The sequence below is a fragment of the Nymphaea colorata genome, chromosome 7, assembly GCF_008831285.2.
Source record: "Nymphaea colorata isolate Beijing-Zhang1983 chromosome 7, ASM883128v2, whole genome shotgun sequence".
NCBI classification, from domain to species: domain Eukaryota; kingdom Viridiplantae; phylum Streptophyta; class Magnoliopsida; order Nymphaeales; family Nymphaeaceae; genus Nymphaea; species Nymphaea colorata.
In genome coordinates this window covers 21,907,180-21,932,359 of record NC_045144.1, presented here as the reverse complement: position 1 = coordinate 21,932,359, position 25,180 = coordinate 21,907,180, and the positions used below count along the sequence as shown (strand labels likewise).

Sequence of the window (25,180 nt, the reverse complement as noted above, 5' to 3'; positions counted from 1 at the left end):
GTATAGATTACCGCATATTGAATCAAGTCAACATCAAGAATAAATATCCACTTTTTAGAATTGAGGACTTGTTCGATCAGCTCAAAAATGCAAAGGTATTCTCCAAAATTGATTTGAGAACAGGTTATCACCAGCTTTTGATACAGGAGGAAAATGTTACTAAGAATACCTTTCGAACTAGATATGGACATTATGGATTCAGGGTCACGTCTTTTTGGGTTGATCAATGCACCTGCAGCATTTATGGACCTCATGAATCAAGTTTTTCAAGACTACTTGAATCGATTTGTTATTATATTTATGGATTATATTTTGATGTATTTAGTTAGCGATGTTGAGTAGAGAGATCACTTAAGAAGTGTATTGGGGATTTTGTGTAAGTATAAGTTATATGCAAAGTACTCAAAATATGAATTTTGGCTAGAGAATATAAACTTTCTTGGTCATGTGATATTGAAGGATGAAGTTTCTGTAGACCCAGGTAAGGCATCGGCAGTACAAGACTAGAGGACGCCACACAGTGTAACTGAGGTTAGAAGCTACTTGAAATTGGCAGGGTACTATACAAGACTTTTCGAAAACAGTTGCTCCCATAACTAAACTATTAAGAAAAGGAGTAAAGTTCGTTTGGGATGAGGAGTTCGAGAAGAGTCTCCAAACTCTGAAGTTCAAGCTTACCACCACACCTATCTTGACACTTTCATATGGTAAATCTGGAATTGTGGTATACTAATGCATCGGGAATATATTATGGCTGTATATTGTTGCAACATGGTCATGTGGTGGCTTATGCATCTAGAAAGTTGAAGACACATAAGAAATATTATCTCACTCATGGTTTGAAATTGTGAGCGGTAGTATTGGCACTGAAGATATAGAGACACTATATCTATAGGATAGTGTTTGAGGTGTTTACAGACCACATGTTGTTGAAGTACATATTATCCCAAAAAGATTTCAATGAGGCAAAGAAGTGGATCGAGTATTTAAAGTATTATGATTTCAAAATATCATATCATCTGAAAAAAAGAAATGTAGTGGTTGATGCTTTGAGAAGACATGATGAGGCAACGATATGTAGTATGATGAATCATTTTTTGACATTGTTGCAAGATGTAATAGCATCACAGCCTCACTTATGTGATGGGAACAAAGCAATTATGACTGCCTTAATACGACATCAATTGTTGAAAGCGCTTATAATGAAGCAAAAAGAAGACCCTGATTTTGCTAGAAACACAAAAATGAAGATGATTCATTGTGGTTTGGACAAAGATTGTGGGTCCCTAGAGATGAATGGGTATAACGTTCTCCCTTTCATCCTCCTGAGTTTTCTCATGGCTCACCCTCACCGTGTCTCATTCTTGTCTCTCTCTCTCTCTCTCTCTCTCTCTCTCTCTCTCTCTATTCTCCCTGACCCACTCTCTTGCCTCACTGACTCCCCCTTGTCTTTGCATGCTCCCCCTCAACTATTTTTTCCATTGCCCTTATTCTCGCTCTCTCTCTCACTCTCTCTCTCTCTATTTATCTCTATCATTGTCCCTCTCTCCCGTGTGTCTCCCTCAGCTGAACCCTCTGTCGTCCTCTCACCCATTCTCTCACTCTCAAACTCAATCTCTCTGCTTAGCAAAACCCTCTCCCTCCCAACCGAATGATGAGTTTCTCTTGATAGATTTTTTTTTCTCTCTCTCTCTCTCATGCTCTCTTAATCATTCTCACTCTCTTTAGGGTTGTTTTGGATTTGTAGTTGGAGGAATGTGTCTTTCCCCTTATACCAACAAATGGGGGGTGTTGGTGGTGACGGTAGCAGATAGCTTTTGGCTTTTTGTGATCGGTCGAACGTTTGGATTAGTTGTTGGGGATGCTTACAGTAGTGGGGACTCTATAAGAGGGGTGAGCGATAACTTAAGTCTATTTTGTCTAATGTTCTCCTTAAGTACATGAACAACTATTGTTTGAGCATGTTAGATTCAAGATTGAATGATTTAGGGTGCATGATAAAGATTTTATTACATTGGAGAAGGTTTATGCTAGTTTTTGGAAGGGCATTAACCGATGCTATATTTTATTAAATTTTGTGATGCTTGTGGGAATGTTCGGTCACATATGAAATTATGATTTGAAGGGACGACAAAACATGTAGATTATTAAGGTTTAAACATACTCTAGGATGCAATAATAATGCTCGTTTCATGTGAATTCGATTAATTTTACACTTACTAGTGAGCTGCTAATGTTGTCGTCATCAAATTGACAAAGGAGAAACATGATTGTCGGGATGATGCCTCAACTAAAAAAGCAAGTTGAGAAACATGCTACTGATAGGTTGAATCAATCATAACCTCTAAAGGATGAGAAAAACTTGTTGGAGGGTTCTACAGGCTGATTTTACCTTACAATGTCCTCTTGAGACGATAACCTACAACTTGATGGTCTTACTTCTTACCTATTGAATTTTTGCAGGTGAATAGGGTAAATCGAGCAGAACCTAAGTGATATGATCTGGAGCTCGAGGTGGTTTTGGATATTTGTGGAGATGCATGGTGGCATTCTAGGCAAATCTCTACTTGGGGCCAAATATGGAGCGTGTGTTATGTTCCCAAGTGTGGGCTTTTCAGGATTGTTGGATCCTAGGATTGTGTTATGTTTGAATGATGTGTGATATAATGTGTTTATTGCCATAGGAATGCACGTGTGAGATTGATTGATTGACTGTTTTTAAAATATTACACGATGGCATATGCATACTAGGAATTATAATTGCTTAGGACAGATTAGGCAGAGTATTAAGTCAAGTATTTTTTTTTTCTTGATTGTGTGTTAATGAACATCCTAGCATGATATTTGCATAGGGTAGCTACAAGCCAATCATGGATTGAGACTACTCTCTGTGGTTCGACTAAGTTTTTGTATGAAGTGATTGTTATAGTTTGACTGTTGTAAATGTTATGAGATTTTTCTTTGCATTGCCATTGGATAATGATTTGATTGAATGGACTTAATGAGTAGAAGTGCTAATAAAGTATGATTTAGCTAGTTAAGAGCATTGATTGAATGTGTAACCTTCTTAAGGAGGCAATTTGGGGTCTACTGCACTCATGAAGTGAACCAACCTTGTGTGCTAGCCAATCCTATCATAAATGTGTTCTTATAATGATAAATTAAGAAAGAATAATTGATTGGAGGCTAGTAGTGTCATACCTAGACCTTTTTCTTCTCCAAATACTTTTTTTTAATAACATGTTGAGGTGCGACAACGCAACAATTGAAATGGAGCAAATCAAAATAATAATGAGACAAAGATTCCATTATGTAACATAAATAGTTAATACAAGATGACTTCACATTTATCAATGACACACATGACAAAAATGCCCCCATAACGAAAACATCGATGTCTAAATCAAAACAAGACATCAATGAGACAAATATGATGCAGTGTTATGACTATAGACTCAAAATCTCTCTAGTAGGATATGAACGGAGACATCTGATCAACCTATTGTCTTGGGTCTGCCAAAACCTATAAAAGATAAACAACAGAAGGCTTAGCCTTCGCAGTATCCTGACAAACCAGATAAACCCCTAATCCTCGAAGGTAAGGACTCAAATTTGGAGTATAACATATAAAGAAGCATAATCATTATAATAGCATGATACATGCATTGAATCATATAACTCGTCATAGGAGTTCCTCACATGTTTTACAATATATAGAGATCGCTCAATAGCTACAATCAACAAACTTATTAGTTATATTCAATTTAAACACATTTATTTCATTCACATTCATTTCATTTACATTTGATTCAATGAATTGACAACTCAAGTGGGTGCAAAACACAAACACATGCATACTACGGGCAACACAATCCCCATGGTGGCTCGAAATAATACAGATCCATTCACACTACAATAGTATAACAATCAACCATGGATGTGTGAATTTCAATGAGAGTTGTTCTGCTTTCCCTAGGACACCTAGGTTGGAAAGGTGGAGCTTAACGCTCCAAGCACATCAAACAACGATATCTTGGGGCTTTGTACGGCCTATGCTCCAAGTAGGCGAGATCAATGGTGAGGGAGGAACGTATCCCAAACATATTTCTATAATCTATTGACCTCCAATCAATTATTCTTTCTTAACTTATCATTATGAGAGCACATTCACAATAGGATCGGATAGCACATGAGGTTGGTCCACTTCACAAGTGCACCCATACCTCAAATCACCTCCATAAGAGGGTCACACATTCAATCAATGCTATTAGCTAGCCAGATCATACTTTATGGGTACTTCTACTCATTAAGTCCATCCAATCGAATCACTCCCTAACAATAATGCAAAACAAAAATTTCATAACATTCACAATAGTCAAACCATAACAATCACTTCATACAAAAACTTAGCCGAACCACCGAGAATAATCTCGATCTATGATTGGCTCGTAGGTGTCCTATGCAAATATCGAGCTAGGATGCTTACTAATACACAATCGGGGTAGAGGAGATACTCTACTCGATACCCCACCTAATTTGTCCTAAGCAATTATAATTATTAGTATGCATATGTCATCACATGATATTTTTAAAAAGCCAATCAATTGCATAATCACTCAATCTCACACATGCATCCATAAGACAATAAGCACGTTATATCAGACATCATTCAAACAAAATACAATCATAGGATCCAGCGATCCCGAAAACCCACACTTGGGAACATGACACACTCCATCTTTGACTCTAGGCAGGAATTTGCCTCGAATGCCACCATACCTATCACACGTCTCTACAAATACCCAAAATTGCATCGAGATCCGAATCCAGTCACTCAAGGCTTACTCGATGTGCCTGGTTCACCTTTAAAAATTCAAAGTGATAAGTTTTTCCATTCACTTTGTCTAAAATTTATTTAGGTAAGAAGTAAGACGATTGAGACATATGTTATTGTCTTAAGAAGGTGCCAAAACTTAGAATCTGCCCATAGAACCCTCCAATAAGTTTTTTCTATCTTTTGAAGGTTATAATCGATTGATTTAAACTCCAAGACCTCGATTCAACCTGTCAATAGTATGTTTTCTTAACTTGCTTTCTTAGTTGAGGAGTCATCCCAGCAATCATGTTTCTCATTCGTCAATTCGATGATGACAACTCTAGCTCACTAGTAAAAGCATAAAATAATCAAATCTCTATGAGACAAGCATTATTATCACACCCTAGTGTATGCCCGAACCCTAATAATTTACATGTTCCATTGTTCCTTTAAATCGCAATTTGACATGTTGATCAACATAAGTACTCTTTCCCCACAAGCGACAAAATATTCATTGCAACAATAGCTTGCTTCAAACGTTCGTTAAAACAATTGTAAACCTTCTTCACATTATCAAAATTTCTACCATGCTCCCTAACCACATCGAATATTAACCCATCATTCTAAAATGATAATTATATACATTGTTAAGGCAAAAACCTAATAAAATTAAGCTTATTTAGCCGTACCCACCCTTCTACAGAGTCTTAGCTGCTGTAGGTGTCCCTGGCAGCCACCCCAAACTCTCAATCAATCACCAAACGCCAAAGACTACATGTTGCCGTCAGCTCCAACACACCCTATTTGCTGGTATGAGGGGAAAGACACATTCTTCCAACTACCAAATCCAAAAGAGCACTGAAGAGAGTGAGAATGAGCATGATGGAGAGTGAGAGTGAGGTTTGATGAGATAAGAGAGCATTTGGTTGAGAGGGAGAGCCAAAATAGAGAGAGATGTCTTAGCTGAAGGAGGTAGGTGAAGGAGGTACGTGAGAGAGTTTGTATGAGGGAGTTTGAACGAGAATGAGGGAATAGGTAAGAGGATGACAAAGGGTTCGACTGAGGGAGACAGACATGGGAGAGAGAGTGACAATGATATAGAGGAACCGAGCGAGAGACAAAGGGCAAGATTGATGGCAAGGATTCACAGGCAAGGAAGAAAAAGAAACAAAAACAGATGAGAGGGGGAGAGTGCGGAAGACCAGTGGAAGTCCGTGAGAGAGGGCTCGGTTCAGGGAGAATACATCAAGAGAATGAGAGTGAGACACAGTGAGGGTGAGAGAAAGTTGGTGGGCAAAAGAGCAGAGGACGAGGGAGAACACGGGATAGAGAGGGGAAGAGCGTAGGAGAACAGAGATGAGATAGAAGACAAAAGAGATTGAAAAATCTGGAGGGAGGATTGTTGGACGAGGAAGAAAAAGAAAGAAAAACAGATGAGGGGGCAGATGCGGGTGACTAGAGGGAGTCCGTGAGAGATGGCTTGGTTGAGGAAGAATACAACTAGAGAGTGAGAGTGAGACATGGTGAGGGCAAGAGAAAGAGCAGAGGACAAGGCACAACACTGGACAAAAGGGGAAGAGTTAAGGAAAACAAAGATGAAATAGGGGGCGAGAATGAGAGAGCAGGCTGAAGAGATAGAGAGACGAAGCCCTGAACAGTGAGAGGGACGAAGAGAGAGACCCCCAATGGAGGCTTTCCTCTTCACGTGCGTGAAATTTGAGTTTGGGTCTGGACCCGAATCCAGACCTGACCTGCTAATGCGCTAAACATTACATCCTACCCTCAAATAAAATTTTGTTGTTGAAATTTAGATCATACCTCAATGTGAGAACATGTGTGGATATTTCTTTTGCATATGAGCTTCAAGCACCAATGTGCTCTCCTTCAACCCATGGTGTTGCCATTCCACTTTTATTGGAGGAATTCTCTTAGTGCGAAGTACTTGTTTTTTTTATCCACGATTCTAATAGGCTTTTCATCCATTGTCAAGTCATCATAAATCGTCAATCATGTGTGTAGGATCTGGCATATACTTTCAAAGCAAGATGTGGAAAATGTCATAAACAAGAACCAACTTTGGTAGTAGCGTCAATTTGTACTTTTTTAATATTTCAAAATGCCCATTGAACTTCGGGCTTAACTTTTCGTTAACACTGAATCTAAAAATGCCTTTAATAGATGAAATTTTCAAAACACATGTTCACCAACCTCAAAAGCTAACTCTCTACATCGAATGTCAGCATAACTCTTCTATCTACTTTGAGCTGTCAATAACTTCTTCTTTATCAATTGTATTTGATCGATGTTATGCTACAATACCAAAGGGTTTTCGATCTTGCCATAACCCTTGATCCAACAATTTGGTGATCTGTTAGGCCTTCCATATAAAGCTTCAGAAAATGTCATGCCAATATTAAAGTGGTAACTGTTATTATATGTAAACTCTACCAACTTCACATGTTTATCTCATTCTTCTTTCTAGTCTAAAATACAAGCATGTAACGTGTCTTCTAAGGTATGGATGGTCCTCTCAGATTCCCATCAGTTCAGGGGTGGAATGTTGTGCTTAACTTATGCTTGGTACTCAATGCATTTTGTAATTACCTCTAAAAAAGTAAAAATATGGATCTTGATTTGCAATAATAAATTTTGGTACCCCATTTTGTCTTACTATCTCATCAATATACAACTCTGCGAAACATTCCAAAGACTAATTGATTTTGATTGGCAGAAAATGAGCTAACTTTGTAAGTCGATCAAAGATCACCTATATGACAAAATGTTGTTTCATGGTGTGGGGCAAACTTACCATGAAATCCATCATAATGTCATCTTATTTCTACACTAGAATATCTATCCTCTGCAACAATCCTCATAGCTACTGATGTTCAAGTTTGACCGGCTGGCAAACTAAGTATTTTGCCACACATTCTGTAATTTCGCGATTCATTCTAGGCCACCAATAATTTTGTTTTATATAAGCAACTAACGCTTCACCCTTTCATTTCTAGGGACCCACAATCTTTATCAAGACCACAAAGAACCATCCCCATCCCCATCCTGATACGAAAGAGAATTTGTCTTCTCACTTTCTTTCATTTTTTAACAAAATCAGGTTCTTCCTTTTGCTTCAATATAAGCTCCTCCAACAATGGATATCATATCAAGACTGTTATAGTGAGATTACCATGCTATCACATCTTGCAACAATGTCGAAGAGTGATTAATCACACTACATATCTTTGCCTCTTCATGTTTGCTCAAAGCATCGATCACCACATTCTCTTTTTTCTGATGATATGATATTTTGAAATCATAATCCATTAAATACTCAATCCATCTTCTTTGCTTCAGATTGAAATCTTTTTGAGAGAATATGTACTTCAATGACTTGTGGTCCGTAAACACCTCAAACACGGCCCCATAAAGATAGTGTCTCTATATCTTCAGTGTGAATACTACCACTCCCAATTTCAAATCATGAGCAGGATAATGTTTCTCATGAGTCTTCAACTGTCTAGATGCATAAGCTATCATATGCCCATGTTGCATCAATACATAGTCATAAATGATTCCCGATGCATCGCTATATACCACAAATCCAAAATTACCAGATGGATGCATTAAGAAAAGTGTGGTGATAAGTTTGTCCTTCAAAGTTTGGAGACTCTTCTCGTACTCCTCATTCCAAACGAACTTCACTCCTTTTCTTAATAACTTAGTGTAACGCTAGACTTTTGCAGGTGGGTTGGATCGGGTCCAGACCCGGACCCGAACCCACCTGTGTGAGAGCTCGATGCGAGGGCTCTTCTCCAGTGCCTTCCTCAACGTCTCCCTCTTCTTCGTTCTCTCGTTTTATCGGTGGGAGGATGTCACAGTGAAGCTGGAGGCGGAAGGAACAGTGTCGATGAATGTGAAGACGGTGGTGGCAGCGGCGGTGCGTAGGTAAGCCCGTCGGTCTCTCTCTCTCTCTGTCTCTTCTTTCCTCTTCTTCCCCCTCACCTTTGCTCTCCCTTTGCCCACACTCTCTCACTGCTCGAGCTCTCCTCCTGTCTCTCTTGTTTCCTCCACTCTCTCTCCCTCACGCTCCCCCCTCCACCCAAACTCTCTCATCTCCTTCCTCGCACGCCCTCTCTCCTGCATTTTTCCCTCTGCCACTCTTTTGTCTCTCCCCTCTGTCTGAACTCCCTCTCTCAGTCTCCCCTCTCTGTCAGCACCCTCTCTCTGCCCACGTTCTCTCTACCCGCACTCTCCCTCTCTGCATGCTCTCTTTCTCTCGCACCTGCCCTTTTCTCTCTCGCTCGAACCCTTAGTTTCCCCTCTCTCACTGTCTCCCTACATGTGTTGCCTCTCTTCCACTCCCATCCACTTGTGTCCTCTCTCTCACTCGTCTTCAGCGTCCCTCACAACTACCGTGGACCCCTTCTAACGATAGACCCCTCTCTTAAACTCCATTTTCATTGATTTTCACTCTTTCGTGGCTGTGGGATTGGATTGCAGCTTGGGGACGCATTTTCCCCCCTTATAACAGTGAATTGAAGGCATTGGTGGCGACATTGGTGCCTAGTCGAACATTTGAGGCGGCTGTCGGGAACACTATAACAGTTTGGACTCTAAGGTTGGGGTGAGCAAGGCCTAATCAAGTCTAAATTGTTAAATAATTTATGTTAGCGCATATATAATTATTGATTGAGCATGCTAGACTTAAGATTTGATGATTTAGAATGCATGCTAGCGACTTTGCTTTTTTGGGGAAGGTCTAGGACTATTTTGGAGGGGCGCTGATCCATGTCTACAAATGATCTTTTTAGTATGATGAGTTAATATTCAAAGCAATTGGAAAGCATGGTAGAGATTTTGATATTGTGGGGAAGGCTTAGAACCGTTATTGCGAACACGTGGCGCATGGTATTGTCGATGTATGTATTATGTGTTGGTTGGGAAAGAGTACGTAAGTTGGGTGTAATTATTAGAAAGATGTCTTAACTAAAAAAATCAAGTGAGAAATGTATTAGTGATAGATTGATCGAGGCTTTGAGTTTAGACGCTTGGTCACAACCTCAAAGAGTCGGGAAGAGGCCAATTGGAGGGCTTTGGGTCGATATTACCCGTCGACACCCTCGTGAGGCGATGACCTTTGCCTCAGTGATTATGTTTCATACTTGTATAGAATGTAAAAGTGAAGCAAGTACAAACCTTATTACTTGCTTATGTTTGCAGGTACACTAGGCACGTAGAGTAGACCTTGAGCAACAAGAATTGAAGCTCGAGACATTTAGGGTGTTTTGTCAACATGCGACAGGCATGGTGGCATTCCAGACAAATCCTTGCCTAGGGCCAACTTTTGAATGTGTGTTTCCAGGATCGTTGGATCCTATGATTGTGATGTGATTGAATGAATGTATGCATGAGACTTGAATGCTTATGTGATTAGTTTTGTTTTAAAATTACTACACAATTGCATTTGCTTGCTAGCAACAATAACTACTTAGGACAGATGATGTGGGGTATCGAGTCAGGTATCTTCTCGACCCCAATTGTGCATTAGAAAGCATCTCAGAATGATAATTGCCTAGGACAGCTACAAGCTAGTCACATATAGAGACTACTCTTTGTGGTTTGGCTAAGTTTTGAAAGATGTAATTGATGTGTGTGACTAATGTAAATGTCGTGATATATTGTACATGCATTGTCGTGGGCATGAATGCAAATGAATGAAATTGAAGTGTAGTTGTACCCGTAATGTTATGACGGCTAGCTAAGAATGTTAACTATATGTGTAGCCCTCGTGTGGAGGCAATTAGAGATATGGGTGCACTCGCGAAGTGAACCAACCTCATGAGCTAGCCGGTCATTTTGTGAATGTGCTATCATAATGATAAGTAAGAAAAAATAAGAGATGAGAGGCCAGTGAGTTGTAGCAATGTGTTTGGGAGATGTCCTGCCTTTGCCACTGGTTTCGTCTGCTCGGAGCGCAGGCACTGCAAGACCCTAGGGCACCATTGTGTAATGTGCTTGGAGCATTGGGCTCCCGCCTTCCCAAACTGGGTGTCCTAAGGAAAGGCTGAGCAACTCTTCTTGAAATTCACACATTCAGGAATGATTGTTCTTTCGCAGCAGCCGTGGTATGGGCATTGAGATTCCTTTACATGCCGTGGTATATGTGATGCCGTGGTATATGTGAAGGGTTTTCCATGACAAATCATGTGACTGCATGCCCCATCACAGCATGATAGTGGTTTGCTTTCGTAATTGTTATATTCTAGATTTGAGCCCTTACCTAAGAGGGTTAGAGATTTACCTGGCTTGTTGCCATACTACGAAGACTAAGCCTTCTGTTGTTTTTTTTTTAGGTTTTGGTAGACCCGAGACAACATGTTGATTAAATGGCTCTACTCACATCTTATTGGGAAGATTTTGGGTCTATTGTTGTGTCGACTTATCATGTTTTGGTCTTATTGATGTCTTGTTTTTGTTAGACATCAATGTTGTAATTTGTGACATTTTTGTCATACGTTTTGTTGAGAAATATGAACTGAATTTTGTATGAACTGAATTTATTATCTAATGGAAAGTTTGCTTCATTGTCTTTAACTTGCATAACTCATTCCCTTTTAAATTGTTGTGTCATCGCACCTCAACGTTTTATGTTTTAACAAAAAAAAAATTATTTGGGAGTCAAAGTATTGGGGTGTGACACTTAGTCATAGGCTTAGCTATTTTTGAAAAGTTTTTTATAAATCTGTTTTTGTAACCTGCTACTCCCAAGAAACTTTTAACCTCAGTTATGCTGCATGGCATCCTCCAGTCATGTACTACCAAGACCTTAGTAGGGTCTATAGAAACTCTATCATTCGATATCAGATGACCAACAAAGTTAACCTTCTCTTGTTAAAATTTGCATTTTAAGTACTTGACATATAACTTATGTTTGCACAAAATCCCCAACACACTCTTTAGGTGATCTTTGTGCTTTGTCTCACTATCTGAATATACCAAAATATCATCTTCAAATGCAATAACAAATTGGTCCAAGTAGTCTTGAAAAACCAATTCATGAGGTCCATAAATGTTGCAGGTGCATTGGTCAACCCAAAAAGTGTGACCCTACATTCATAGTGCCTATATCTAGTTTGAAAGACAGTCTTAGCAACATCTTCCTCTTGTATCAAAAGCCGGTGATAACCTGTCTTTAGATCAATCTTGAAGAACATCTTTGCATTCATGAGCTTATTGAACAAGTCTGCAATTCTAGAAAGCAGATACTTATTCTTGATAGTGACTTGATTAAAAATGCTGTAATCAATGCATAAGCACATCATTCCATTCTTCTTCTTAACAAACAACACGGGTGCTCCCTAAAGTGATATGCTAGGTCGAATGAAACCCTTATCTGACAGCTCATGTAGTTGCTTGTTCAATTCTTCTAGTTTGCTGATGCCATACAGTATAGTGCCTTAGAAATGAGGGCTGTCCTTGGTAAAATCTCTATCTTAAATACAACTTTTCATGTTAGAGGCAAACTAGTTAACTCTTCAAGAAACACTTTGGGGTACTCATTTACAATGGCTACATCCTCTAGCTTCACTAGCTTAGTCTCACTAGTCAACACGTTGATCAAGAATGCACCACTTCTTTTTCCTAGCAATCTTTTAGTCTTTAGTGTTGACACAATTATCTTACTAGTTCCACTGGCTTTTCGAGCATGAAATTCCACTAACTGCATCTCATGAGTCAACAACGGTATCTGGTTCTTTCTACAATCTATATTGACATAATGTATATATAGCCAATCCATGCCCAGAATAACATCAAACCAAGTGAGACTTATGATCACCAACTATACAGGCAAATAATGTTGATGGATCACTATATCCACATCAAGTAGATACTAGCTACACAAATCTTGAGCATGCATAGGGCCGACTATTTTTAAGACATACAATATCATCTTAGTCGACACATCTAGTGAAGTGGCAAATCGACTAGATATGAAAGAATGAGTCGCCTCTGCATCAAATAACAATCTAGCAATGTGAGAATCTACATTGCATTTTATCCAATCTTTAACATGGGCACCAAAGGAAGAAAGCAAGGTTTCATTTTCAATTATCATTAAGTTGTAGACAATTGTGCAATTCATTTATGGGACATGCAGTTTGAAGATTCATCAGTTTGTTACTGCAACCATGGTTACTGCCATAGTGTCTTGATTTATGCTGTAGAAAACATTTATGTTCTGTTCTACTGTCATATTCCTTTCTTTTGATGCAGTTTCCTAGTCATACTAGAACTTTTTCTCTCATCAATTTGCTAGTCATAGCAGGGCTTTGTGCAAACCTTGTTAGTTATGCCAAGTGCCTCATACAAAATAGCACAACTGTGCCTTGTGGATCTGCTAAAAAACTTGGTTGCTTATAAAGGTTTCTGCTTCTAGTAGGTCATGTTTTAGATGCTTTTCAACTCACATTTGGCTGTACTGTTTTAACGTTTGAATATTCTTTATTTTGTCCATGTAGTTTGATTTATCTGGTGGTAATATAGATTGTAATATAGACTCTTCTAGCTAGCTTCCTATTTTTCTAAGCTGGGACAGCTGCACTAGGTTCCCACTATCAATAAACGTGTTCTGTAGGTCATGTTCTCCAAGAATCAATTCTAATATGTATGATATGCTATCTTTTTTTAGCACGTTCCTACCGGTAGACAAGAATCATGCATTATGAAGTGAATGCATCAATTGTTTCCCAAGAGCTGCTGAAGTGTTTTTTTTTACTTTCATTTATACAAACTTCTTTGACCATTTTGCAGTTTGATTGCCGGAGACCTGCTGAGTACAGGAGACCTAGATTAGTAAGGAAGAAGACTATCAATAGAGCTTATGGTGGAGTTTTGTCAGTTAATGTTCTAGATGGATACATGCCTTTCTTCCTAGGTTTATAATATGTGTATCATGGACAGTATGTCGTTATTGTTTTTCATCTTAAATTTGCTTCCTTTGTCGCAAGGTCATCCTGGCTTTCATCATAGTTGAAGAGCTGAAAATTGTTAAGAATGCATTAATCCTAGGCTAGAAAACACCCAACTAGTTTGTTATTTTTTTGTACAATTGAATAATATTTATTTATTGGTTGTTATCAAGTATTTTTTATACTGATTTTGTATATTTGATCATTTTTAAAATTTTTATGAGATTGTAACTTACAGAACTGCTAAGTGAATTTTCAGTCTCAAGCCACCAACATAGTGTTTCCATATTATTTTTATAATTATTTTTTATCCCAACTGTTTTTTTTTTGTTGGATTTTGAAATTGATTGAATTGTGCTTTAGGTTAGAAGGTTTGCAGCAGTATATGTGAATCTAACAGTCTGCCAATTCCAAAATTTTAATTCCATTTCAATCAAACAAGACATTTTTTTAGTTCTAAAAACAAAGCTCCAAGTTATCAAACACAAGTGGAAATCAAAATTGGATGGAACTGGAATGAAACATTTTCAAATGAAATTTTGATACTGAAAATCAAAAGCGCCCTTAGAATCCAAAGGAACACCAATAATCGCTGTCAGGCTTGGAAGAGAAGCTTGCACCCCTCCAGACTGAAGACTAGCAATCAACCCTCTAGACCTCAGTTTCCCATAATGCTATCATGTCCGGACAATGCTGATGAATTTTCAACTCACTAATGGTAATTCCAAATGCTTAAACATATGCAATTTCAAAACGATATTTACATGCCACATATGAACAGGAAAGATTTCATCTTGATTATTGTGACATTGGAGTCCAATGACAACCAATATGGAGCACAATATGTACAGGAAACACTAAATCATCTACCCCATTTGAGGCTCTAAGTCCAAGAAGGACAAGGGGATCCAAAGAATGTCATGACTATTTAGCCCTCAGACGTATGTTGAATTCGGTCATGTATTTTCACTGATCCAATAGCATGTCCACCAAGGATATCTTGAAAAGAATGCTGGTGCTGGCAAACGTTAGTCTGCTAGAGGTGCCTTTGACTCTGTTCCTTTATCTGTTTATTTTCCTGAAGTGCAAAACCCTATCTCCATTTTGCATCTTATGGGTCAGGGAAAATGAAAAACAAGATATTCCAGGAAAATGGTCAGGACTATGTACAGTTACACAGGGTCTCTCCATGGATAACCCATTGCACGAAACTATCTGACAACTCGTGTATATTGGAAGATCTGTCCTGCAAAGCTTGCTCTATCACTGTCGCATCTTCTTCCTGCAACAATGGCAACCAAATCACCTCATGAGATCACTCAGAGAAAACCTCAACAAACTAAATAGGTCTGGTAGGAATTCCAATTGTTCCCATTAATTATGATCATGAAAGACAAGAATAATCAGATAAAAATTGATGAGAGAGCTGGAGGTTTGAAGAAGGCATGATAAACCAAACTGCCATTCAACAGATTTTCTGACATGGAGGCCAACACTGACCTTCATGCTTCCTCCCTGCTCACTTTGGGATATCGTTTCAGCAGGGACACCGGTTATCACATTCTCCAATGATTGGCCAGCAACAGGGGAATTGGTGAGTGCAGATCTGCAGCCAGGGCAGCCAAATTGTATATTTCATAACTCAAGTACCCCAGAAATTAAGAGAAGAGGAAGACTCATAATAGGCAAGCTATTGATTATGCAAAAACTTAAATCATCTTTAAGCACAGGACCACCTACGGTAGCAAAATGTGGCTGACATAAGTCCCACATAAATGTGAAGGCAACTTGAAGGACATTCCTTTGCTGAACAACTGCTTGAATGCACTTACCTATTCTGCTAAAAGAGACCTGAGAAATGTATCACTCTCTCTAACATGTCATCCCCTTTTTCTGGTTGAGTGGGGATGCAACCAAACATCGCCTAGTAGAACCTTGAAAATTTGTTGGTCGAACAAGGACTCAAGAAATAGAAGCTGACTCACACAATATAAGCAAACTAAAGCTTGAGGTCACACACCTAGTTACACTGAGTAGTTCTCCTAAAGTCTGTACACGAGAAAATGATTAGAATGCCCATACCAACATGGTGCAACTCATCACTGTTATGGGAAGTACCTTGACAATTTGAACCTAACAGTGAGCTTGATGTATCAGGTTGAATGAGTTACAGATTAGTTTCCCTTGATCCAGGTTCGTATTGTCTCATTCAAACTAAACGTACAATCTTGAAGCTAGAGACTTTTCTTTGTATGGAACTACCTTCTGCCTATTATAAGCAAGACTTAGAGAACACCCTTTGCTAGAACGATAAACCATGAACATGCGAAGGCTAAGACAGGAATCAGTGGGTTGGATCCAAGACTTGGAACGTCATAAGAGTAATCCAATGTTCACCTAAAATAAATAATGCTTAAAAATTTGTACTTGCTGCACCAGAACAAATAGGTGGATTGTCAGTTGTTTGCTGTCCTATAATCAATTCAATAGATCCTAAAGCTTATGCTGGGCCAAAAACTTCACGTGCAATTATCAAATTAATTTGGTACTACTGTAGACCAACAGACATGGAGTTGTAACAGGTTTACACCTCTGACAAATATGAATAAACAAAAAAAACTCAAGTAGAGTTAGATGCATCAATGGCCAGCTAGGACAGCAGATTAATAAAATATTAGAACTTCAATGGACAATACTTGCAGCTTAATAAAAAAATTCCAAGAAGAAATGGCTAATAGTTCTGATCAAATAAACAAAAGATGCTTTACTGAAGAAAATGATAAACTGGCAATGCAGAGCCATTGGGAAAAGATGATAAGAGGATGAGGCATGCTATGCTACTCCAAATATATGTATTTGTGTGTGTGTGTGTAACTATCCATGCAACAAAGTTTGGTTTGGGCAACAGAAATAATTTAATTGTATACTAATTCTTCATCAGAAACATTTGATTCTTTACACCAATAACAATGTGCAAAGAAAGAGAACAAAAAATGAGAAAGAATGTAATAGAAGAAAGTAATTCTAAGGGTTCCTCATGAATATCAGCTCAACACTACAAAGATAATTCTAACAGTATGAACAGATACTTGCCCTTCATAAGTTTCATCCTCACAAGAGTTACCAGATGATGACAACCAATCAATGCCTACGAAATTTGAGCTGCTTAGAATGCTCCCAGGGCTGTGCTCACTTACAGCGCTGTTAAAGTAAGAATCTCTATTTGCATCTGGAAAGAGTTGTCTGCATGCCGCCGTTGCCACGAATCTACTGGCAAAATAGGAAATGGGATACTTTTAACAATAACATAGAATACTACTTGACATAAAATAATACAAAGAACGTATTTGGCAAGTACACGTGGCATAGTGCACCACATGGCATCTTAAATTTTGACCTTAACTTTTAAACAATTTGTTTTCCACATTTTTGTGTGTAACATGCATACATGCACACACACAATGCAATATATATATATATATATATATATATATATATATATATATATATAGAGAGAGAGAGAGAGAGAGAGAGAGAGAGAGAGAGAGAGAGAAAATTGAATGGTGACTTTGGCTTTTCAGAGTCACCAGTAATCTAATCAAGGCTGTCCAATCCAACATGATGAACGGTTAAGAAAAAAAAAAAGAGAAAAAGGTGATGGGAATTTTCATCATCTAATATTAGTCTACACATTTTTCTCCTTGTTTTTCTCTCAACCATCCGTTTGCTTCAAATGGCAATTAGACACGTCTTTTTAAAAAAAACTAAAAAATAAAAAACGTGAAAAAATGTGTATTATATGCATTTTTTCGTATTTTTTATTAACTTTTATTTTTTTATAATTTTCAGGATTTATTAAATGTTTTAAACTTTTTATAAAATTGCTGAGATTTTTCAGAGAAATACAACATTTCCATATTATACCCAAGAAATTCATCACCGTATAATACTTGTACACGATATATGTGACAATATATATATATATATATATATATATATATATATATATATATATAAGACGATTGTTCCATGCAGCACCTTCACCCAGACATAACTGGGATGTGGCTACTCTTTTGAAGAGTTCAAGTAACTTAGCTCAAATTACCTGATTACAGACATACGCTCTAACAATTTGAAAGCTAGCCTAAAATTAAATGTTAACCTCAAAAAAGTCGGAGCTTTCATTAAAAAACATGGTCCAGTTTTATACTCAGCAAATGAACCATAAGAAATGGTCTATCGTGTCAAATTTGTAGAAAATAACAAAGAAATTAAATATTATTAGGAACTTAAAACATCCATATTTGACTAAAGATATTATATATATATATATATATATATGAGTCCTCTTCCTTTTCCTTTTTAACTTCATAAGGAAGACAAAGGGAAAAAGAAAAAAGAAAAGCTGCATGCTATGACAGGCCCTCCTCTCAGTTTGTTTTTTTTCAGTTACTTTTTATCAGAAAAAAAGTGAGCCTTATGTGGCATGCTTTCCCCTCATTGTCACTGTTCCAGAAACCAACTCAAGCAGTGAGAACGAAGAACCCTGACATCAGGCTCCCTCATCACTTCTGTAAATAGGACAATAGGAGAAGGAACCTGAGATATCAAGTTTCTCTCTCTATCAGAAGAAAAAAAATGAATGGGCCAGCAGATTCCTTCCTCATTCATTTCCTTATTCCTTATAAATTGCAAGTTGTATCAATGCAGCTAGAGGAGGAAACTCAACCATGTAGCACAGATCCTAGTCAACTTGATGGAATCATGAGCCATGGTATGAAACATGAACTTATAAGAGGTAGCTCCACCAGAAAATATATATTGCATAGTCCATAGAAAGTAATGAAAGCCGGGAAATAAAGTTTAATGAACCTGGAGCCGGAAACTTCACCATCACTTGTCATTTCCGGAGTGAAATCAGATAGACCCTTGCCAGATTCTTTTTGTACATTTCTTTCATACAAAGCCAAATTAGAATATACATGCTTCTTAACACCAACACGCTTGGCAGGGTATAAAGGTGTTTCTTCACAGAGAATATTGCCATCTGATAAGGACCTTCTGAAGAATGTTCTGCAAGAGCAAAAGACAAAAAGTGAAGTCAGCATTAAAAAAGAAAAAGAAGGAACTGTAAACATCACAGGCTTATTTAATTTGTCCATGTTATAAAGATGAACAAACTGTATTTGGTGAAAAGATATCTAAGAAAGACATGATGAATGAAAAAGGAAGCATATTTATCTACACTAAAAGATCTTGAAGACATGGCCAATTTTCAACAAAGCAGCTCTAAGATTCAACAAAGATATCTCTTTCAGTCATCTGAAGAAAAATGGTTATTTATATAGTAGCTTAATGTTTTGGTAGTTAAACAGATCACTCTAACAAGAAACAAACAAAACAGGGACACAAACAGTTATAATAGCAGATACAGTAACAGTGGTTAACTGAACAAATTCCATTTCCATAGGAATAAATATCATTCTCGAATTTTTATTGGGAAGGTTTTCTTGGGTATTTTTTGGCAAAGCCGCTTTTCTTTTGAAAAAATCTTGGAGATTTAAAAAAAAAACATAAAAAAATCAAAATGTATACAATAAATGTGAAACTACTAAGACATAAAAAATCATCTAGTTAATGACAAAAATCAGAAAGGAATAAACATCATATTGCATCTACAAGGTCACATTAAATACCTAAAACAAGAGGAAATAAAACAATGAAACAAAAGTTGAAAAAAATGAAAACAGAAACTGAAAAAAATGGAAAAATCATGATAAATAATTTTTGACGTTTTACTCAAAATATCATGATTTTTTCTTTCTTTTTTGTTTTTATTATTTTTTTGGTTTATATCGCAATATTTGTGGCTATAATGAATTCATTATTTTCTTCTGTTGCTGCATTATTTGGTTTCCACTAAAAGCTTGTGTGCATAGAACATTAGCAAAGCATTTATTTTTGAGTTTATGACAAATGTACTGAAAGATCATTAAGATTGTACCAAAATTTATTTTTCATGAAAATAAAAAATCCTAACATTTTCTGAGACAATTATTTCAGTCATAGTCTTGACTAAACATGTGCTTTGTTTTGTTAAGCTGTTTACAGCTTATTTGTACTTCATGATCTAGAGGCAAGCTTATCCAAAAGGGTCTTTCATCTGCTTTTATACATCTGCCACATAAAGGATGAACTCCTTTTTTGTCTTATCTCCATCACTTAGTTCACTATTCCACTCTGTAGGAATTTTTTCTTTAAAACAACAAACCAATGGCACATGAATGCATGAAGTGTAGGTGTGACAAGTATATATATATATAATGAGGAATGGTGACTCCTGTTGAAATTAGAAAGTTTATGTTTAAGTTTGGCAGGTTTTTGATTATTTAAAAGTTGGAGTCTTCTTTAGTCATTTACATCTTTATGTGTCTCTGATGTGTAAAGACTCCAGCCGACCCCTATTCTCTCTTTAAATAAGAGATTAGGGTTAGCAATAAAGTACGACAGTTTTATTCTCTCTCTCTCTCTCTCTCTCTCTCTCTCGTTCCCTCTCTCTTCTCCATTGTTGACAACAACTCCAACTATCCAGAATCACACAGGACTTCAATCAGGACCGTCCGACTGCATCAGATAGACAGCCTTTTTTTTTTTTTTTCTCAACCTTCCTCTACTACTATAGAGGGAAGGGGAGCCCCAGTGGCTTCCCACCTCCTGTCACTAGTGGGCCCAATGGGGCTCTGCCAGGCAGCATTGCCCAATGGAGCCCTGGCAAGCCCGCTGGCTACAATATGAGGGGAGCCGTTGTGGCCTCCTTCCTTCTACCTGAAGGGTAGAGGGAGATTGAAAAAAAAAAAAGGAAAACAAAAAGAAAAGCCTAATGGACAGCCCTGATTGGAGCGTTGGGTGACTCTAGATAGCTAGAGTCACTCAGCACTCCAATCAAAGTCATCTTATCACTTCAAATGGATGGCCTTGAACTTTTTTGTTTAATCTTCAGTACAGGGAAGGGAAGCCCACCAGCAACACGAATGGGGAAGCCGTAAGGGCTCGGGAAAATAAAAGAAAAAAGGAAAATGTCAAGGCCCTGATTGGAGTGCTGGGTGACTGGATAGCCAAAGTCACCATTCTATCTCTCTCTATCTCTCTATATATACACACACACACATATATCACAAAGAGCATGTCCAATACCTAGGACACACTAAAAATGCTAAAAAAACCAGTAAACAGGCATAAATAGATGTGAGCTTCATCACACTACAAGGCACACATCATTATCAAGCTCACCTCACAGGTAAGGCTCACACTCTATTTCATTTGGTCCAATAAGGGTCAAAACTTTTTTTTTAACAAAATTTTGATTTCTTTTAATTAAAAATGTGCAAAAGAAAAGGGTCAACCAGTGATGAATTAGCATTCCCCTTTAAACATTCTAACATTGGCACTTGTGGGACTGGGCTATAATCTTCAATCCCCATCCATCAAGGAGATAGTGATACCAACTTGCATTTTCTCTTACTTTTTTTTTCCTTCTTTTCATTATTTTTCCCTTATATTTTTTCCTCCTCTGCTTTTGTTTCCTCCTTTATTCTTCCTCTATTCTTCCTTCATCTTTCTTTCTCCTCTTGCTATATATCATTGGTTGGCTGATAAATATTGTTTGTGTTGTATCATTTCCAACGTGTTGTTCTATGAGATCTTTTTAGTAGGCTCTCAAGATCACATTTTTCATTTTTTTCTTATTTCTTTTTTTTTTGTTTTTTGCGGTTTTTCTTTCCGCTGCTAAAATTGCAGATGAACTAGCCATTGGCTAGTCCCCAGCAGCTAGTTTTTTTTTGCCAAGGGAGCTAACCAACAGCTAGTGCCCCCTTTGCATTTGTTGCATGTAGATAGGGGAAACCTGATCTCCTAAGGTGTGTTGCTTGTGAAGCCATTTTCATGGTTTTTTTTTTTTTCATTCTCCTTTCTTTTCTTCCTTGTGAAGAGACTTTTGAGTGCCTTACGTGATTACTTATGTTTGTGAATATTATACAATTTTAAGGAATTCCAACAAGATTTTGTTGAATTATTGGAAGGACATCCTTTATATTTGGTTGTATCATTGTAGGACAAAAATGACTGAAAATGAAAAGCTTTTACATACAAGTGTTGTAAATGTCCTGTACATTCTCAAGCTCCCAACCTATTTTCAACAAGAGATATGGAAGATAGTATATTTTGCCTGAGGAGAAATCAAAGCCAAAACCATTTTATTTGAAAGTGAGCTTGTGGAAATTACACAAGGAATTCAAGTACAACACTTCAATGGGAGAAGGCTATCACATGATTGTGTTTGGCTCGTTGTTGATAATACAACTAAAATCTATGTGACATGGACACCCCTGTTTGGGGGAGGTAACCATGTTGACAAGAATCGACCTGGGTACTATAGCATGCAGTCTATGGACATATGTTATATTTGGGTCGCATATTCTGGTCTAGATCTGGACCCGATCCAGTGTGTTACTGTTGGCCCTATTTAACATGTGTAAAAATGAAAATATAAGAGAGAGAGTGTGTGGTTGCTAGTGGGCACCAGTCCTCCTCACCTGTGGTTTTTTCCCTCTATTGAAGGGTTTTCCACGTTACATCTGTGTTTGTTCATCGTTCTACTTGTTTTTATTGTTTCTACATGGTATCAGAGCCGAGTTGGTTCTGAGTTTTCGATTGTGGTCATGTTGGGGAAGAGATCGTGTTGTTACTGTTCTGTTTGGACAGAGGATTCCTTATCACCATTTGAGTGGTGATCGTCTGCCGCCGTGGAGTTCTGGTGGAGGTTCTGCGGTCTGCCCACTGGTTACTGTTCCTTGCACCCTCCTGTTGTTCAAGTTCCAGCGTCCATGGGTCGTCATCGCCTACCTCTGACTCGAGCATATGTTGTCCGCCCGATGCTCCCGGTCGCTCGTCAGTCGTCCACAACACCTCCAGACGCCTGACCTTGCCCTGCCATCGCTGTGCAGCCCGACGCCCGATCTTGCCCTGCCATTGCCATCCAGCCTGACATCTGACCTTGCCCTTGCCATTGCTGTCCAGCCCGACAGCCAGACCCTACGGTCGTCGTCTAGCCTTTGCTCCATTGCCCTTAGCGTTGCCTAGCTCCTGCTCCATCGCCCTCAGCATCGATCGACCTTCTGCTCCGTCGTCCTCTGCATCGCCCAACCTTCTACTATGTAGCCCAGCTTTCTGCTCTGCCCAGCTTCTGCTCTGTCGGGTACTGATCGCCGTGAAGTTCTGGCATCTATTGCTCTCACACCTGACAGTTTGAAGGCTGTCTGTGTCGCCCCGTGAAGCCTGTGGAGCTCTGTTGTCGACTGCTGCTTCCTGTTGTTCCCTGCCACTGCTCACCATTGACTGTTGCCGGTTCTCTGTCGCTGCTCCCTGTTGATGCCTGTCTCCAGCAGTCGCCTAATCTGCTTAGCGCTGCCACCCGTGCTCCCTGCATCATCTGCCTCTCCTTCCAGCCACTATCGGAGCCAGAGGTCACCTCCCACTGTCATGCCCGCTGCCTTCCTGCACAACTGTTTTTGCTTCTCCATGTTTTTCTGCAATGCTGATCTTGATCATGGCAGAATCGTCTTCTTCTATGGTCAATATAGACCATGCTGACGTTGGGGCCTCTAGAACTGAAAATATTCCAGTTCAAGTTACTACTATTCACCTTACCAAAGAAAACTACCTTCAGTGGTCTGCTGCCATCACCATGGGGATCGCAGGTCGAGGCAGAATTGCTTATATAAACAGGAGAAAGATTGAACCAACTGAGACGAATGTTGCTTGGGACACATGGTTTCTTGAGGACAACCAAGTTAAAACTTGGATTGTCAACTCTGTGTCCCCCGAGATTCAGTCCCTCATTCTTCGCAAGAGGACTACGAGAGATATGTGGGTTATACTTGAACAGATGTATGGCCAGAAGAAGAAAGATGTTCGATTGTATCAGTTGATGAAGGATGTCTATTCTCTACGGCAAGGTGAACACTCTGTTGCAGATTTCTATGCAGCCTTAAAAACTAAATGGGAGGAACTTGAATACTATTCTGATGATATGTGGGATTGTCCCCAAGATCAGGTGCGTCATTTAGCCAAGGAATGGAAGAATAAGGTGTTCCTATTTTTAGCAGGCTTGAATGATGACTTTGAGGGTATACAAAGTCAAATCCTTAATTATGAAGAACTGCTTAGTATTGAAGATGTTTATTCCTGTGTAGAGGCTGAGGAGCAAAGATGCCTTGTTATTACTAGAAAAAGGGGGATCACATCTCATATAATGAGAGGTCTGCCCTTGTTAGCCGTGGCCCTGTAGGAGTTGCCCGACCTCCTCGCAAGTGCACTCACTGCAAGAAGACTGGTCATACTATGGATTTTTGTTGGGATCTCCATCCAGAAAAGAAGAATAGTCGAGGGAGACCTTCTATTGGGAAGAAATCTAGTTCTGATGCTATCAACTTTAGTGGAGGGAAAACCTATCTCTGCTGAACAAATTCGTGAGCTTCGTGCTTATCTAAGTAAGATTGATGTTGGTCAGGCCGAAGTGTCAGATGATGTGAAAGGTTAACCATGCTTTGGTCATCTCTAGCGAAAAAGGTAATTCTTGTATGGGAGAATGGATTGTTGATAGTGGTGCCACACATCACATGACTGACAATCTTAAACTCTTTCATGAGTACAAGTTGTCATCAAGGAAGGAACGTGTTTCTCTTGCCGATGGTTCCTTTATCTCTGTGGCAGGAAAAGGGAGTCTTTCTTTGTTGAACAAGTTTTTTGTGCATGGTGTCTTACATGTTCCTCATCTTCCCTTGAATCTTTTGTTTGTCCGCAAGATTACAAAGGAATTGAATTGTGAACTCATATTCTCTACAAATCGTTGTGTTTTGCAGGACTTGGTGATAGAGAAGAGGATTGGGATTGGTTTGGTGTCTGAAGGCTTATATCGACTTTCCATCTGTGTCGCCACAGCTCTTATGACAGCAGTTAACATGACAGAGAAGAAGAGAGAAGATTGTCTTCAATCATTTTTTGTATTGGCATGAATGCTTGGGGCATCTCCCGTTTGGGATTTTAAAACAGTTATTTCCAGATTTATGTTCTAGTTTGGAAATATCTATGATATCTTGTTGTGATGTATGTTAGTTTGCTAAACATGTTAGGGCTTCATACCCTGTTTCCAATAGTCGTGCTAATGAAGTTTTTTCCTTGATCCTTTCTGATGTGTGGGGGCCTTCGAGAATTCATACCCATTGTGGTTTTCAATATTTTATAACTTTTATAGATGATTACTCAAGGAGTACCTTTGTTTATTTGCTGAAAGATCGTAGTGAAGTGCCTCGTGTCATAGAGACCCTCATTCTTCTTG

The 25,180-nt window shown here is 38.6% G+C and overlaps 1 protein-coding gene across 5 annotated transcripts in view; it reads right to left on the bottom strand.

Moving 5' to 3' along the window:
• Window positions 1–14,501: 14,501 nt before the first annotated feature.
• LOC116257966 (phosphoinositide phosphatase SAC4-like) overlaps window positions 14,502–25,180 on the bottom strand; it is a 32,965-nt gene continuing 22,286 nt past the window's right edge. For 2 of the 5 annotated variants that reach the window (XM_031634997.2, XM_050078860.1), the window contains exons 2-5: window positions 18,658–18,858; window positions 16,879–17,055; window positions 15,286–15,391; window positions 14,502–15,067 (exon numbers count right to left, since the gene is read on the bottom strand). In XM_031634997.2, the coding sequence (XP_031490857.1) occupies window positions 14,948–15,067; window positions 15,286–15,391; window positions 16,879–17,055; window positions 18,658–18,689 (435 nt within the window). In that variant the 5' untranslated portion in view covers window positions 18,690–18,858 and the 3' untranslated portion in view covers window positions 14,502–14,947. The remainder of the gene's footprint in view (window positions 15,068–15,285; window positions 15,392–16,878; window positions 17,056–18,657; window positions 18,859–25,180) is intronic. The other 3 variants (XM_050078863.1, XM_050078862.1, XM_050078861.1) reach the window with 3 other exon arrangements.